Source organism: Rhinolophus ferrumequinum, chromosome 5 (genome assembly GCF_004115265.2).
Source record: "Rhinolophus ferrumequinum isolate MPI-CBG mRhiFer1 chromosome 5, mRhiFer1_v1.p, whole genome shotgun sequence".
In the NCBI taxonomy this organism is placed as follows: Eukaryota; Metazoa; Chordata; class Mammalia; order Chiroptera; family Rhinolophidae; genus Rhinolophus; species Rhinolophus ferrumequinum.
The window spans coordinates 33,561,910-33,581,267 of NC_046288.1; the positions used below are offsets into that span (position 1 = coordinate 33,561,910).

The 19,358-nt window shown below is 34.4% G+C and overlaps 1 protein-coding gene across 2 annotated transcripts in view; it reads right to left on the reverse strand.

Moving 5' to 3' along the window:
- Window positions 1-1,183: 1,183 nt before the first annotated feature.
- Window positions 1,184-19,358, reverse strand: part of CNOT6L (CCR4-NOT transcription complex subunit 6 like) — a 97,345-nt gene continuing 79,170 nt past the window's right edge. For both annotated transcript variants that reach the window (XM_033105956.1, XM_033105955.1), the window contains exons 9-12: window positions 18,735-18,886; window positions 12,738-12,965; window positions 10,387-10,589; window positions 1,184-6,220 (exon numbers count right to left, since the gene is read on the reverse strand). In XM_033105956.1, coding sequence (XP_032961847.1) covers window positions 6,008-6,220; window positions 10,387-10,589; window positions 12,738-12,965; window positions 18,735-18,886 — 796 coding nt within the window. In that variant the 3' untranslated portion in view covers window positions 1,184-6,007. The remainder of the gene's footprint in view (window positions 6,221-10,386; window positions 10,590-12,737; window positions 12,966-18,734; window positions 18,887-19,358) is intronic.

Here is a 19,358-nt window from a genome sequence, read left to right on the forward strand (position 1 = left end):
AAAACCAAAACTGAAATGTTCATCTTCCTAAAAATATCCCAAGTATTCCAATGACCTCTATTCCTCAGCTTCTACCAGGTGAAAGAACTGCTTGCATTTGGACAACTGTACGAATGCCCATAGTGCACTGCTCAGTGCTGCTGGTGTTTAAGAAATCGGCCACTCGCAACACTGAACCATTCCAGATCCAGTGTGCAGTAACACAGCTATCCAAACCCCACCCCACAGAAAAGCTGGCAGAGCACCGCTCAGGAATTTCACAGGTAAGGAAATATATTTTTAGCAAGTTAAGCACAGAGAAAGGACAGTCCAGTTTCTGAATAAATACACACCCAGAGTACTATACCACTTACTGCATCAAGATGGAAACAAGCAGCAGGAAACTAAACCTGTTGAGTAAAAAGCAAAGCCATTGTTTTAACACATCAATGCTGAGCCAATTGTGTGTGTTAAGATAACTAATTAAACAAATGTGGTACATATAACCATTGATAGCTGGAAAGAAAATAGTCATGTATCAGTAATTAGAAATTAACACAAAACTGCAATGAGCAAGAAAGGACCACTTCTGAGAGGGCTACCAATGATTTTTATGCTTCAGTTAAAAGTGACAGACACACAAACGGGGAAATTATCTAAATTAGGGGTGATTGTTAGAATAACAATAACTAATAGGTGCCAAACTATGCTTTCTGAAAGTTTCTGAAAGCTGAATGTACCATGCCAAGAGAATCATATCACTTAGCATTTGCAAAGCCTTTTCATCACGTGATTTATTTCTGATAACGCAATTTCTAATTTCAGTAGAATGCTGAGTTTATACTATGTGCCATAAAACAATTAACATTTAATAGGCAGAAATGTCCTTATTTCATATGCTTTAAAAGTAAAAACTACTTTACTTAAAAACTTCCTTCAGTGAGATAACGTTTACTGATTAAAACCTCAGCATGCTTGTTTTCCTTTGGTTCCAAGAATAACCCAAGTCTAACCAAACAAACTTATGCCAAAAGAAATTACTGAACAGGTTGATAAAGCTTGCTTTTCCTGGTGTCTCCCTATTTTTTGCTTGGGACTTGTGATTTAATAGAGAAACTTACATAAAGAAGGTATTTGGTTAAAACAAGAAGCATGCATGCTCTCCCTTACCACCTCCTGAAAAGAAATGTTTGGGGTTTTTTTCCCTTTTTCTTTCTTGTGGATCTTGTTCAGAATACCCTACAGTATAGGTATAAAGGTTTTCTTTTTTTCTTTTGACCCTTGAATTTTAAAGGTGACATTTATACAATAAAGATTTGCACATCATTCTGTAAAATTAAAGATGCTCTTGGCATCCTGTTCTTAAACATATTACAATTTTGATAAATAGGCCAGGTTAAAGATGTGTTAATTTACTTATGTTTGAATTCAATCTGGTGATCATGATACTGTTATAAATTTAAAGCACCCAAAGCAACCCTAAGTATAAAAATTCTCATCTGTGTACAATTTCAAAACTTTAGTTGAAGTTTCTGGCTTAGAAAAATTTTCTAATTTCCCTACTTAATTTGTCTACCTATAATGCAGAGTTCTACAAACATGATACAATTCAGAAGGAAAAGGTTAAACAAATCTTCCACACATTCAGAAAGGTGATTTTTTTTAAAAAAAAAAAGGGGGGGGGGAGGCAGGTGAGAGAGAAAGAGACTACATTACCAGTGTGAGAATTCACATTTCTGTCAAAATATAAATATAGATAGATGAGTGCTATTTTGAAAATGTGCCATAAAGTCTTTGCTTGCTAAAAACCATTATTGTTACGGCCTGCCAAAGGTATCAGAAAGACATGATGTTTTCTGTGACTGAAGCTACTGGTCAGTACGTTTTACAAAGTTATTAAAATCCCTCAGAAACTGAGAATATGAGAACTTAGAAACAAATAAATATTAGGACACAATTCTTATTGCTAGAAAATCTAGCCTTGGATTAGGAATGATGAACCATATGCCTCTGATTCCATCAAAGAACACATTTAACCTACTTTTTCTTGTGCTTTCTCTACTCCTTGCTATTTGATTTGAAATTATAGATGGTATTAGTGATTTTAATGACTCTTGGAAATGCAAATACTAACTTGACTTTGTCACCTATTTAACAGTATATACTTAGGAGATGCAATTTTAAAATGGAACACCATGCTTGCCCATGTTCCAGTTTTAATGTGCCACATCCTCAATTCTAATATAACCTACCATAGAATCAAGTGATATGAGCCTTAGATATCTTTCAACTTTCTCCCTTGCTTTTCTGTGATTTAATATATAACTAAGACACCAAAGAATTGGGACAAATTAGAAATGAAGCTTTATATTTCTGCAAACTACAACACTAAAACACAGTGGCTTCTTTAATACATTCACACAGGATGCTTATTAGTAAAATTAAATATTTGCCTATTAATATCAGAAAAGTAATTTGAAAACAAAGAGCTTGGAACAAGGCAAATGGGAGGGGGAAAGCTGGTCTCAGAACCCATTGTGCCATACCTGACTGTAACGTGATATTCAAACAAACGTTCACACGCCTTACATCAAAGAAATGAAACAAAAATATTCAGCTACATTGTACAAAATTTTTTTTACATAAAACATCATAAATCTTGAACAGATTTACTATATCTGAATTCTAAAAAGTTGCGTCTAGAATGGTGCTGGGATTCTGTTCTCTGCTTGCTTTTAGGCAGTGCTGTTGCTTAAAAGTTGACACCAGGCACAATATTTTAAAACAAAGTCAACAAGCAAGGAGCAGTAAGTGGATGTGAGCCTTTCCCAGATGTCAGTCCTGAGGATGCTGCGATTCCCCATCAGATGTAAAGCTATGAGGCAGGTTCTGATGCCTGAGAGAGCGGGTGACTTGACTGACACGCATTCGCATGACTGTTGGAATGGCAAACAGTGCGGTTTTCCCTTCCTCAAACAACACTGTTTTAATAAATTGAAAGAACACTCCAGTTCTTCGATAAATATCAGAAATCATATTTAACAGTAAAAAAAAAAAGCACATTATCACAATCTGAAAATGCCCACATTTTCTTTTATCTTCAGATAAAATATGCAGCAGCCCTATGGCATAAAGCTTATTAACTTATTCCAAGAACTAGAAAGTATATGAGCATAAATATTTTACTTTCATTGAGCATAAACCATATGTCATTCACCTCTTCCTTTTGGCTTCTCACTGCCAAAGTTCCGAATGGCATGTGTTTTAACAAGACAATACTGAGGAGAGCAGCATTTCTGATCATCTGAATTGGCAGCTCAAAACAGATACCACTCCTTTTACAAAGGGAACAAAGGGTAAAGGGTGTCTGAAATTCGGGCAGTGGGCTAAAGGGAAACCGTGCACATGAAATTTGGGTTACCATGCCCCAAGTGTGTGTGCCACCCAAAACATAACACAATTACCCACTTCAACAGAGCTACCACCAACATTTACTAAAACCACATTAAAAATACACAGGATTATGAATGGTTTGAAAGAGTGCATTTGGAAGCAGAGAGAACCCAATTACACACCTTCCTGCAACAGAGTGCCTAGCTCATACACAAAATAAACTTAAGCTGTTTACAATGTTTCCCAATTGTTTTTATTTTTCCCTCTACATTAAACCATTAAAAAAGTTTTTTTATTAATAAATGGGCTCCTCTGTGGTTCATATACAATCATAAGTGAAACTTTAAATTCCATTTTATACAAACATCTCAAAAAATACTGGGAGTGAAGTATGGTAGGAAATATTGCTCACATTGCTAATCAACATGCGTATATGAAAGGAGGAAAATGTTTTGTTAGTGCATATACCTCCAGAGCAGAAAACCCACCCAAAATAAAAGACTTAAAATAAAATATACAGTAGCTGATTACAAAAAAAGGTAATGTCCACAAAATTAAGTTTTTCATGCTATTCTACTTTCCAGTACTATGCTTCAGGTAATCAATTTGCATGGCTAGATGTTGAATGCTTGAGGTATATAAGAAGGGATACCTGCACATTGAGGAAAATCTGTCATCTTAAGGGTTGTTTCTTTGTATGTTTGTTTATTCTGGTACTTTAACATTTTTAAAAGAATACTTTATTTACATCAAACTTCACTCAACTACAATGACATTCCAATTATAATAGATGACAAACAATGCCTCATCACTAGGCACTTTTAAAAGGGAGTTTAGGCTTTACAGAAACCTTCTGATGCAATCCCATACGATTTAACATCATCCCACCACACTCATCCCACTAAAATTACCCTTCAGGGGAAATATTACATTATATAGCCTGATTAATTTATTATGGAAGAAATCAGTATAAAATGACCAAAGGAAAAGCATCATTTAAGACTAATAGAACAGCCTAAAATGTCAGGTTTGAAAGAAATTGTATATATTTAAAACTAATTAAATAATTTAAATTTGACCTGTACTTTATATATTAGTGAGACACAAATATAGGCTATTTTCTTTTAAAATTTCATTCACATAATGGAAAATTTCTTGTTTATTAAAAATATCACATTTTGAGACTAGAAACAGTAAAGTGCATGAAAAGTTTAAAATATAAATTTCAGAAAACTCTTATAGCAGCAAAAAAGCAGAATAAAGAAAAACTTAAAAACACAGACACAACCTTTTCCTGTTACTGTGCCATAATTAACATCAAGTAGCTAACCAATTTTTTCCCCCAGAAAACGGTATTACCTTCATTGCCTCGAGTCACAGATTTTCAACTGGACCCTCCTGGGCAAAAAAAGGATTCCAACATATCTAAAGAGCATCAACAGTTGGGAATAAACCAGTAGCTTCTTAATTCAACCCTGACAGACAACGGAAACAAAGATTAAAAGCATATAATGGCCATTTGGCAACTAGAGTCAGGAAAAATGATCCAAGGTTTTCAATGACTCCCTGTTTCCTCTCTCCCCCAAATTCTTTCCACTGTCACCTCAAAAAGCCAAAACCAACAGCCACCTGACCTACTTTGGGAAACCCATGAAATATCTGTATATAGCTTTCCCCTTCTAAAACTTTGATGAGGGCCTTTTCATTCCATAGTTATTTTTTTAACATTTGACTATAAAAGCAAAAATGACATAGATCATATGTATCTGTTTTTCCAGCACAACCAAACAGAAAAACGGGAATAATGAAAAATACTGGACACTATTTTTGAGGGCATCCTAAAGACACCAAATTGTATTTTCAAGATGTGTGGCAATAGAAATTATCTGCTGTTTCCCTATAAATAAACTGTAGAGAGAGACTTAGAATACTTCCAATAAGGCTATAATAGAGGAACAAAATACAGAGTGATTCCTCAAAAAAACAAAACAGAACAAAAAACCAACCAGCGTTAGCCTAACAAACTGTCATGTGCTGTTAAATGCTTGATTTTGAAAGCATATTGTGCAACCATCTTTAATTCCTCAATTTTTCCTATTATGGCTAGAAGCTATATCATTGCTTAAGTACAGATCTAGCAAATTTAAGTGCTTTGTAAATGTGCAAATGACTCAGGGAGCCAAAAATCAGTTTGTTATAATTCAAAAAAGTTTTCCCTAAAAGGCATGCTCCAGTTTAAAATCTTACAGTTTTTTAAAAGGACTTTTACAAAAATGGTTGGCTTATTTGAAACCATTTAAAGGACAGTATTTGTTTTGAAAAAAACAAATACATTGTTGTTGGGCCTCGAATTGGTGATTTATCAATTATGAATACTGACTGCTAATATAATATAAAGAAGGTCCAACTTAAAAACATGTTAAATTAAAATTTTGGAAAGAGAGTAATACTTTGGTTCCAGCCCTAGTGCCAAATGATACCAATATGCACAAAAATGTACAAAATCTTATAGCAAACACATAAAGGAACCCGAAGAAGCAGCTTAAGGATGGCCATACTTCACTCCTACATACTTTGATTTACAACTGTACAGGTCCATAGCAACAGATCCCCGTCTTTGCGGGGCAGGACTCCACTACCTCCGATTAGGCAAGTGAACACCATTGACAAGAGGCAGGAGTGGAGGGTGGAGTTCAAGTTGTGTTAACAGTGAGAAGTGGTCTGAAGGGATGTGAGGGTGTGGACACCCAGTGATGTTGTTCTCAACCAGCCATTGAGGATCTAAAGGCCCCAGGACACCAAGCACGTTCATATGAGTCTTGGAATAGAAAATGTAGTCAATCACGCCCTGGAAAGAGATTGGGGGTTGAGGAAAAAAAAGAGAACATATGCTTAGAAATAAGAAAAACTCAAGATATCTTAAGAACAATCCATAATATGTAAAAGCCAAATACCTGAGTAACCTGTACTCTGGTTATCTTGACCAAGTGTCAAATAAGGCTAAAGCCTTCAATGGGTATTACGTGTAATAAGGGTGGCTCCATAGGGAAACACAGTGCCCTCCGGGAATCACAAAGTCTTATACTTGTGTGTAAGTAGTGGAAGCAAATTGAGAAGCTAATCACACCACGTTAGAATTGGCTTGCTTGGGTTAATGAAATCTAATGTATCAGTATAAACATTATGGAAGGAAGCTGCATTAACTCTAACAGTTACAATAAGCAGAAAGCAAGAATACTTATATAAATATATATGTGGTTAATGAAAAGGTATGACTCAAATTGATTCCTTTAATGATAATTCACATTGTTTTCAATTATTTGCACATCAAGGTATGTAAACAGATCTTAACAAAGCCATGGTAAAGCATGTTTTCAAACTTGTAATCCTAGTTTCAGCTTTCCCACGTTTGTTACATGCATATCAGATACTACATATAGTTAATTGTTCTAATCTGTTCTTTAGTTTACAATACTTTTTTTACAAATCCTGGCATACTCTAAAGTCTGGATTCCTTGCTGCATAACGATACCTTAGCAAAAAAATATTCAGCAGGGACTCATAGTATATGTTATCAATTGTGTCTCTCAGAGTTTTGTTATCAGTAAGTTTTAAAACTACTGTGCTTTTACTGCCCCAGTGTGAGTATGTAAGAGAGAAAGTCAAATTTTCTTCCTACCTATATCAAGAGAGCCTGAGCAAAACTATGGAAAAATAGGTTCACATCTGGAAGTACCTATTTACATAATGAGTTGCAGCTAATATTTTATATGGTATCACAATGAAATGGGATACTAAAAACAAACAAAAAAAACAACTTTTAATGAAAAAAAATTATATTAATAGCATGAAATTTTTAAAACAATTACTTTAGTTTGCTGTTTTTGAGGTGATAAAGACCAAGATAACAAAACAGTTCATCTTTTGATGGAGAGGGCCTTATTCAACATTAGATACCCTAAACTTACTTTACCACAAATTAAGGAACCCACTTGAGTACAAGGGAGGACTTTCTGCCATTAATACTCCAAGTCCAAATAGAAATGATATTAGTACACGGTATCAGATCTTCAGTTTGTTTAATGCCTACTTCTGCAGTGATATTTTAGGAAGAGGGTTAATAAGGCTCAGGGTGGTTTTACTTTCATTTATGAGACTACCCTTTGCTTCAAGCATTAAAATAAAATACAAACAAAATATTCTTAATTACTTATGTTGAATAAAACCTTCTATATCCTATCACTTTATGAGGGTGTCATTATGTACATTAGCTGGTAGAGTTAGAATCCTTTGCAAACATAGGCCCCAAGAAAGATGTTAAACACTCCAGAAAGTAAGTTGAATTTAATTGGAAGCATCACATGTAACTATTTCTTGGTTTGAAACATCAGAGTAAAAGCTCTTATCAAAACACTTAGCAAGGTCATGTCTGTGAACCCACCCAAATATTTAGACATACGCATGTATACATTATATCACATTCACAAAGGTTATAGACTAATGATTCTTAACCTTTTTTGATTCAAATTGTTTCTTTTTTAAAGATTATAATGAAGGAAAACAGTCTATATGAGTAAAGACTATATTAAGTCTACAGAACTGTATTTTAGAAAAATGTAAAAATAATGAAAATAGTTTGAGCTAGCATTATGCTAAGCTTTGTTTTATAAAAAAATTGAAAATTTTTACTATAAGGAAATTTTTACTATAAGAAAATTATATACTATAAATTTCATAATGTAACAGAAAGATTTACTAACAAGGTCTAGATTAAATAAATCTGAGTTCTAAATGCCATTTTTCTACATTTCTAAGTTATTCAAGGATCAAGAAAGTAAACAAAAGTTAAGCCAAGAAGGCAAAACGTAACACTCCATTGATGCAATAGCAAGATACTGCATTTGGATCTGTATTTAATGCTCATCACATGCCATTTTTATATTTAATGTTACCTATCCTTTTTTACTGATTTTTTTTAATACTCATACAGCACTAATTACTTAAAATGCTTTGTATAAAATTGAAAGGTTCATTGTCTATTACGTGGACTAAAAGCATAATTCTGTCTAGTCAGGTATACCTTTAGTTTGTTCTCTAGTCATCGTTCCTTCTCGTCCTATTGCACCTTCCCATCCCATCCATCTATCCAGACAGCCAGCATATTTACCTCATTCCTATGCATGCCTCATTCCCGCAGATTTATACAAATCTGTCCTTCTTTCCCATCCTACCTTACATATCCAAACATCAAACACTCTGAGCCATGCACTTTTTGTTCTTTACCTGTACTTCTTGGAACAATGTAAATGGTTCGATAAGATTTTTGCTTCAGTTATTCACACGTGTAAGATCTTCTCAAGAAACATTAACAAACAATTTTAAAACAATTTAGACGATTGAGGAAGATGGCTTAGAGTAATATCCCAAATTTTGTTTCTCTAATTTTTACTTTATGGATAAGGAAAAAGTAATCTTTATAAAAGCCTAGATGAGGTAGAAATGATTTGGTCTTTTTACCTACACACATACCAAAACAATACAAGTTGTAGAATTACTGAACACTTATTTTGGGGAACTTTTATTAGTTTTCTGGCATTATGCTGTTAGAGATGTATCAACTCTGCATGTGTATGTGTGTAGTATAGATCACTATAGTCATAAGGATAGGAATTGACGTATAATAAACTATATATCATTAAATTTAGAGGTTTTCCTTTAAGCTTACACAAGAGCAATGGTGTGCTAGGGTCAGCTAGTACCTGCTCTCTTAGCACTTGATCCTAGCTCGTGTTCAATGGTATTATGTTGGGAGCTTGAAATCTACTACAGTGCGAGTGCTTACACCACAGAAATCAGCGAACACTACAAATTGGGGCTTCTTTTTCCAGAAAGACGGCTATTAAGTATTTACCAGCACATCACTGTATATGAGTGATTTGAACAAAGTCAACTATTGCTGGATAGTATTATCTACTCTAATAGCAAAAATACTAAAATTAGAATCAACTTCTAAGCGATTTTTTTCCCCACTTCATAATTACAAAAGCTGACTAATAACACCAGCAAATGAATTTCCTTTCTTCTTCCTACCGTTTCTTGGAAAGAGGCTAATAAGCGCTAAAAATGGAAAAAGGTTTTTGGAGATGTGTAAGAGCCTGTTTCATTAATTTCCTTTGGTATTTTATTAAATTCCTTCTAGAATTCTTATACCAAATCCATTTCTAACATCTGTGTTTTCTCAGCACAGTGTAATATTTTAGTAGTGATGCCTGAAAAGCCAGAAAATCAAACAGAGGTACAACAGAAGAGCTACAGGCAGACAGAGTGATCAGAAAATTAGCAAAAGGGGTTAATGACAGAAAACCACTACAATCAATTTTTCTAAAGAACAACTGGTCTTGTACAATGGGTAATCTAAGTTTTTTTCTTACTTTGCAAAAATATTTCTTTTCCTTTTATTAAGCTGGAGTGTTCCACCACCTGGGGATATTTTATATGACTATATGGATAAAACAGATCCTAAGTACAACTCTCTCTAACCCCATTTCCCAAAGAAAACTGGCAAACTTAAATAAGGTATCAATGGAAAGAACTAAGAAAATTTTGAGAGAATACTATATAAATTTAGTGAGTTTAGCTCTATCAGGTTGCTTATTATTTGGATCCTTCTTGAAAGTTAAGGATAGTATGGACAGGTGAAGATGAACTATATTAGTAAATATAAAATGTTCTGAATAGTGCCTAGCACATAGTAAGCATTGTGGACATTTTTGCTATTATCAGTATTATTTGAAATTTGAACAAATAAAGGTTCAAAAAGAATTCTTAAGTCAACAACAACAATCAGAAAAACTAACAGACCTCCTTACATTTAGGAGCATACTTAGCCAAGGCATTCTGAGAATCTAAAAATTCCTGAAGATTATGCAATTAAACATAAATAATGTATGTATCTTTCTTGTCACATGTTTATATTTGAAATAATTTCTACAGCAGCACAGAGCTATTACTCACTTTGAAATCAAAGGTGTAATTGGTGTAAGGCATCAAGTTATTTTCATAGGCGCTCTTTAGTTGGAAGCCATGTGTGATTCTCCCTTCTGAGCTTCCATTCTTTCCATTGCAGCTGAAGTTCATAAGACACTCATTGTACCTTAGCTCCTTGAAGTCTTTATGGTTGTCAGCTACTCCTCCATTGCTTAAATATTCCACAACACCTAGCAAAATAAAGAAGGAAGAAACACTACCATTTAGACCTTACACATGACTTCTTGGTCAAAAACCCGTTGCCAGCTGAATTAATCAGGTTCAAAGTGTGTTTAGTAGGTTAAGTCATATGAAACTGCCTTTTTGTTGTTAAAAAACAAACAAACCAGGATCAGCAATTTCATACGGCTCAATCAAACTAAGGGGTATTTGCCTATTTCAGAGCAAAGTATTAGGATGACCCAGATATATCCTCATTTTCTAAATGGTTCTTCAAGCTAAAGATGACTTCCAGGGCCGAGGGTGGCATTCACCAGGAAGGTCTTGACCCTAAATGTTTTTAGAATATTATTCCAACCACTATCTCTTTAGCATTTCATCCTCCTATGCAGTCAATCAACAACTTTGGGAATATGTAAAATATAGCATACGTAATAAAAAATAATTTATAACAAAAATAGATTTTACGTTTGCAATATTTCAACATCTAGTTTGAGCTATGCAATATCATTATTTTGAGCTACAGAGAGTTTTTTCAGTCTGACAGTATAAAAGACAGTGTACGCTAGAGGTATATCACTTTCAAAAATTTTAGATGTATCTAAAAGCTGAAGAGAGTAGAAGCATTCAAAAAAGGACATTGCTTTCACTGAATAAGTAAACATGAAAAAAAATCACAATCCTTCTAATGATGATGATTAATGAACAGTTAATCATCTCTATTTGTGATCAGAAATGACAGCAATATATATAATGAGTAAGTGATGAACACATTATCTAAATTGTGAACAGCTGAAAAGGAGCTATTATTTACCTAATATTTACTGTATGCAAGGCACTGTTCTAAGTGCTCTACACACTTAAACATCACAAACAACTCTCTGAGGTGGATAAAATGATCATCCACTTAGTTTACAATGAGAAACTTAGTTGTAGATTACATAGCTCATGAATGGTAGAACCAGGACCCAATCCTGACAGTCTAGCTCCAGAATCAGCTCACCAAGCCATGCTGCCCAATGACAGTTCACTGGCTTAAGCAAATCAAATGAGACAGGGGAAACTTGTACTTGAGAGCAATTCAGCCCAAAAGAAGGATAAGGAAAGAAGAAGGTATTAAGGTGGCAATGGGGCTAAAACCAAACATTTGTGGAAGGATGATTTCAGCATTTATCTCCTAAGTAGAAAAAGTAAAGATGTTTTCTAGATTTGTGACTTTTATAAATAGTCCAATTGGGGGCATGTGGGACTATTTATATTCATTGTTGAGTTATTATTTTAAATAATTTAGAATAGCTTACTGAAAATAGACAAAATTTAGAATATGTTTTGGTAACAGCAAAACAGTAATACTTTAATGTTTTCCGTCTGAAATTCAGTATCTAAACTGCAGAACTGATTTTTTTACAGAGATCTATAAGTTAGGACATGAAGTAGTTTAGTAAAGCTCAAGAAGTAATATGAAATCCTAGAAGAATTTTGATCATGTTTCTGCACCTAGTATCAGTATTCAAATATCATTCAATGAATTCATTTAAAAGTTGCCAATGTTATTAAACTAGATAGAGCTACCTGTGCTGAATATTTTCTGGTTGCTTCTTCAGATCACCTGTCTCCACTGCACTCTGTGGCACAGGAGGCTGCCCTGTACTTGCACCAACTGCAAAGGCCTCCATTCCCCTCACCCCCACAGCTTTTAGTCAGATTTGGTCAATGAGCAGCACTAGCAGGAGAGCAGAAGACAGCAGCAGAGTGAGGCAAGGACATGTATTTCCCTGGCCCCCGCTGGTGGTTTGCCAGGAAATGACCACACCACTTAATTCAAAGCCATCTCTCTGATTACGCTGGCCTCTCCTTATAACTACTTTTTCCAGGTTCTGGTTACAGCTCCCCACCACTTTCTTCTCAGGTGCAGTGGTGGTAAAGGGTCCCTACCTCCACTAGTGGCAGAATACTGCATCATTCACTGTTTTGTGTCCCTTATACCTGCACACACCTCTGGAAATAGCTTCAATTACCCTACGTCCCATCCCTGGGATTCTTACTGATACACTTAGTAGTTTAGAAGAGAAATTCTACTCAAAATTTAGGAGCTAGCTGGCTTTTCAACTAGAACTAGAAGCACACCTGAAAGCAATGAGAATGATGTTATAAAATACCTGAATCTGGCAATGAGTTAAGATCTGCACATAGCACCAGCGGGATGGAATTAGGATCTGCGGTTGGGCTGCCAGGCCTACTAGAGGCTTTCTCCAGAATGTTTTTAACCTCTGAGACAAACATCATGGTCTGGATGAGTTTCACATCAGAATACTCCGGGTCCCAATGCATGTGAGCATTTGCCACTATAAGCAGCTGTTTGTCTGCAGCATGAATAGGCTTCATACCTAAATTTAAACATTAGAAACAGGAGGATAAGGTTATGCTTTATGTTTCAAAAAAGCAGTATCTTAAGATTTTCTCCCAAAACCCATAGCCACTTCTTTTACTCTTTTCCATTAACTTACATCTTCCTCTTTATCTCATAAAGTGGTTCTGAGAAGCCTAAGTGCTGATTCTGGTAATCCCAACAGAGGAACTACTCCTTTAGAGGGTCGCCACACTGCAGCCCATGGGCTAAATCTGGCCCACCACCTGTTTTTGTAGAGCCTGCATGAGCTAAGGCTGGTTTTACATTTAAAGGGTTCTACAAAATATTTTTTAGACTGCAACAGAGACCACATGTAGCTCATGGGGCCAAAAATACTACCTGGCCCTCTACAGGAAGTTTGTTGACTCCTGCTCTATCTGCTGAAGTTAGAAATTATACCATGATATAATCAATATTTGATTGTAATACCTTGATTGCTGGGTTCTTAGTGTAAACAAGCACTTTAAATATCTCTGTCATTTAAACTTTAAATTCTTCCTACTGCCCAATACTCATTCACCTTGCACTTCCTGAGCACATCAGTGACAGGTCAGTAGTAAAAGGCAGTAACATTATATTAACCTATACAAAATAAAACGAGGAAATGAATTTCCTACCAAAACAAATTCATACCATACACCCAAATAAGGTAATTTAAGAAATGAGAATTAGGCAGAAATCGGTTGCATTTTTATACACCAATCACAAATGATCAGAAAGAGAAATTAAGAAAACAATCCTATTTATAACTATATCTATATCTATATATCTATATCTATATTAGGTGGGTACAAATGTAATTGCAGTTTTTGCAATTATTTTTAACCTTTTAAACCGCAATTACTTTTGCACCAACCTAATACTTAGGAATGAATTTAACCAAGGAAGTAAAAGACCTGTACTCACAAAATCATAAGACATTAAACAGAGAAACTAAAGAAGATACAAATAAATGGAAACATACACCATGTTCATGGATAGGAAGAATTAATGGAGTTAAAATGTCCATACTACCCAAAGCAATATATAGATTCAATACAATCCCTCTCAAAATACCAATGACATTTTTCACAGAACTAGAACAAATAATACTAAAATTTATATGGAATCCCAAACAGCCACGGCAATTCTGAGAACGTAGAACAAAGCTGAAGATATCACGCTGTTATCAAATTACACTACAAGGCCATAGTAATCAAACAGCATGGTATTGGCATAAAAACAGACACAGAGATCAATGGAACAGAATAAAGAGCCCAGAAATAAACCCTTGCCTATATGGTCATTTAATCTATGACAAAGGAAGCAAGAATTTACACTGGGGCAAAGACACTCTATTCAATAAATGGTGCTGGGAAAACTGGACAGATACATGCAAAAAATGAAAACTGGACCCCCTCCTTATGCTATATACAAGAATAAACTCAAAATGGATTAAAGACTTAAATGTAAGACCTGAAATCATAAAACTCCTAGAAGAAAATATAGAAAGTAAACTCTCAAACATTACCCTTAGTAATATTTTTACTGACATATCTCCTCGGAAAAGGAAAACAAAAGAAAAAATGAACAAATGGGACTACATCAAGCTAAAAAGTTTTTGCACAGCAAAGGAAACCATCAACAAAACAAAAAAACCTACTGAATGGGAGAAGATATTTGCCAATGATACATCTGATAAGTAGTTAATATCCAACATTTATTAAAAATTCATAAACACCATAAAAACAAACAATCCAATTAAAAAATGGTGAGAGGACCTAAACAGACATTTCTCCAAAGAGGACATATAGATGGCCAATAAACATATGAAAAGGTGTTCAATGTCACTAATGATTAGAGAAATGAAAATAAAAACCACAATGAGGTACCACCTCACACCTGTCAGAATGGCTATCATCAATAAATCAACAAACAACAAGTGTTGGTGAGGATGTGGAGAAAAGGGAATCCTCACTGTTGGTGGGACCGCAAATTGGTGCAGCCACTATGGAAAACAGTATGGAGATTCCTCAAAAAATTAAAAATAGAGCTACTTTATGACCCAGCAATTCCACTCCTGGGTGTTTATTTATCCAAAGAAATCCAAAACACTAATTCAAAAAAAATATATGCACGCCTGTGTTTACTGCAGCACTATCCACAACAGTCAACATATGGAAACCCATCAATACACGATTGAATAAAGAAAATGTGGTACATTTATATAATGGAGTATTACTCTGCCACAAAAAAAGAATGAATTGTTACTGTTTGCAATGACATGGATGGACCTAGAGGATATAATGCTAAGTGAAGTAAGTCAGACTGAGAAAGACAAATACCATATGATCTCACTTATATGTGGAATCTAAAGAACAGAATAAATGAACAAACAAAACAGAAATAGACTCATAGATACAGAAAATAATCTGATGGTTGCTAGATGGGAGGGGGGTTGAGGTGATGGGTAAGAAAGGTAACGGGATTAGGAAGTACAAATTGGCAGTCACAAAATAGTCACAGGGATGTGACATACAGTATGGGGAATATAACCAATAATGTAAAAACTATATATGGTGTCAGATGGGTACTAGACTTATTGGAGGGATCATTTCATAAATTATATAAATGCCTAACCACTGCGCTGTACACCTGAAACTAATATAAGATAATACTGAATGTCAACTCTAGTTAAAAAATATATATGAATATATGTATTGTCACAAAATGTAAAGTACAGTATAGGGGAATATAGTCAATGGTACTGTAATAGCTATGTATGGTACTCGACTTGTTGGGATTATCACTTTGTGAGGTTTGTAAATGTCTAATCATTATGTTGTGTTGTACACCTGAAATTTAAAAAAAAAAAAGCAACACACATATGCACAAGGAGGTAAGTACAAGAAAGTTCAGTAGGCATGGTTTCTAATAATGACAAATTATTGAAAAATGAAAAATGACAACAAGTATCCATAGGGGGCTGGCTATGTAATCTGTAGTGTGTACTAAAATATAACGCCGCCCTTAAAGAGAACAGCAGAGACAGATCTCTAAGACACACTGTTGGGTGAAAAAAGCAAGTTACACAGAAAGATATCCATAGAGTATGACAGATCATTTACCAAGAAAACTAACACTTATAAAAGTATACTACATATATGTATTTTATGGGGACGTATGCATGGATGTAAATGCACTGAAAAGGCTCAAAGCAATAATAGTTGTTTGCCTCTCAGGAAGTGAAATGGGGACCAGTATTAAAGTCCCCATTAGTTAAAGTTAAAAGCATTAACTTTTAGTGATGTTTATATTTTCTTACAAGGAGAAGACATTTATTACTTCTGTAGTTTAAAATTAGTTTTTAAAAACTCCTTCAAGAGAAAAATGGTATAACTTTACAGTGGAGAAACCTGGTAACCACGTGATCAAGATTAACATCCTCAGTGCTAAGTCCCGTTGATAGCATCTACCCGATATGACGTGGCAAGAAGGGCACTTCCCCTCTGAGGTGCTCTTCCCCCAAACATCTAACTCCAGTACAATCATGAGAAAAACATCAGACAAATTCGAATTAGGGAATGTTCTACAGGATGCCCAGCCAGTACTCCCAAAGACTGTGAGGTCATGATAAACACCGAAAGACTGAGAAAACGGCTCAGACCTAAGGAAACTGGGGAGACATGATGATTAAATGCAATGTGGTACCGTGGATAGGACCCTGGAGTACAAAGAGGACATTCATGGAAAAACCAGTGAATTCTAAATAAAGTCCAGTTTAGTTAACAGTAATGTACCAACATTGGTATTTTAGGTGTGACAAATGTACATTTTAATATGTTAATAACAGGAGAAACTGGGTAAAAGGATACCTGGGAACTCTTTGTACTATCTCTTCAACTGTTCTGTAAATCTAAAAATACTCTAAAAGAAAAGATTTCTTTAAAAAAAGAAAGAAACGAGAATTAGGGAATAGTGTGCTCTCAAAGTCTGGACACTTGGGTTTTATACTTGGCTTTATTACTAATTATTCTATGTGATCTTGAGCCAGTTACTTTTTCGTGCTCAGGTTCATCTAGACAATGAAGATATTCAACTAGAAAATCTCTAAGGTTCTTTTTTTCCCTAAAATTCTGTTTTTTGATTTTTTTTTCAAAATAAATATTAACATAGTACTTTCAAAATGGTAGACAGGACAATACATTTAAAATTGTGAAAATTGAACTTATTTAACATGTAAGGCATAAAGTTTAATATGCATGGTATGATGCCATTTAAATAAAACTATATATACATATTCTATGATAGTAATGTATAAAGAAATAAACAAGACATACTCCTACAGAGTATGAGTAAGAGGCCCTCTCACCTTTAATTTATATACTTTAGTACTGATGGAATATTAGTGAACATACAAAATTAATTTTTCTATTGAAATTTCTATAGAAATGTCTCTTAAATTTTTATATTAAAAAAAATAAACTCTGCAGAAAAAGACCTAATTTTCTATGTCTACTATTTGGTAAAATTTCCATCCATCTTACTAAGCTATTTTTTTTTTTTAAATATGTTAACTAAACAAGTAACTGAAGTATCTTTTATATGTGACAGAAATAGTCATTTTTAAAGTAATTTGATCATAAGATTAAAAACCCTCAGCCAAAATTCTCTAAGGTCTCTTCTTTTCCTAGCAGTTTTATTGTTACTTTTGGCTACAGATTAAATAAATGTTCACTGTATTAAATATTAAAAACTTGCCCCTTCAAAGGGGCCATAAGCATCTTCTATAATATTAAATTCTTCTAAGAGTACAAGAGAGACATAGTTCAAAATGTGAAAGTGTCTACTGTATAATTTATAATTACTCTTCTGAAAAATTAAAAGGAGTAAAACTCCAAAAGAAATTCAATTTTCACGTTACCAGAAAAAAGGTACCAAACTTTTGGGACTGGAAAGGACATAAAAGAGGGTAGAAATGGAGAGACAAAAAAAAAAAGAAAATTTAAAATCTTCCTATCAAAGATTGGTTGTGTTTGATGATGGATAAATGGTGAAAAAAGGTTTGCAAAATATGCATGGTCTGAATAATTCATATAAATGCTCATGGCAAAAATCTTTTCTTCTACAGCTAGTAAGTACGGGAGAAAAAAATAAAAATAAAAGTCCTGCTATGGCCTTACACCTTCTTCTTGCTCTTGTCTAAAATATAGTTAACAATGAAATGCTCAAAGGCAGCCTGTAAAAAGAGGGGCAAAAAGGTCTAGATATGCAAAGTATATACATTTCTGACTAAAGGAAGCTATAAAAAAAATCTAAAATGCAAAAGAGAAGTAGCAGGTAGAGAAAAGATCTGCTCCTACCCTGACAATGACTGAGATATAACAAAGAAATTAGGGAAAATGTGTCAAGTACTTAACTTTAAAGACAAAAACTTTCACTCTCTACAAGTTAAAAATATGGCTAAGAGAACCAACTCATAATTTCCAACTTCAGTCTAAAACATTTCCTGTTTCAAATAATCTTTTGGAATTAATGGCATATTAAAGACTTTCCTTTTTACAGATTACCTGGTAAGTAATATCCAAAGAAATATATGATACTTTACACAATTAGTGCTATTTTCCTGCCCATCTCCTTTAACTTTCCACAAAAGACAAGAAAATAACTGTGCAAAAGTAACAGCAAGATTCTCTGCACTTATTTGAGATGGGAAAACTTGGGATGGTGTTCATTTTCAGTTAAGAACATTTTAAACTGCACTCACCTGCTCCAAATAGTTCTTTGTGGACCTCTAATACCACAGCAACACCAATATTATCCTTCGTCATCACTCTGTTCAGCATAGCTTCGGATCCATCTGAATTAGCCATTGCCACTTGGTTAAATTCCACTGTATGCTTCTGCACCAAGGTAAATCTAAAAGGTATAATGCATTATTATTGTATTAGGTACTTGTATATCATGCTAAAAGACATTAAATGAAGGGGGCACAAGATACAGACACTACTCAGTCTCTCCAGTCATTTTCTAGCTGCAAGGGGCCACGTGATACAGTTGAAACGTAAGAAGTCTGATTACCGTAAAAACTTTCTTGGAAGCACCACCTAGTAAAAATGGCATATATGTCCCTTTGCCCTTTTACAACTTTGTCCTTGTAGTGAGAAGCAGGAAGGTAAAAGCCAACCCATTATGGATGCGGAAGCTGCTGAACCAGTTCTGGACCACTATTTCTGGACTTCTTGCGTGAGAAAATTACCCTTCTCTCATTTCTACTGTTGGGATTTTCTGGTATTTAAAAGTGAAACACAACCTTAATTGAATCTGCAAGTTAATGAGAAAAACAAAATAAAATCTACCCTGTTTGCAATTTTATTCTTACCACATCAAG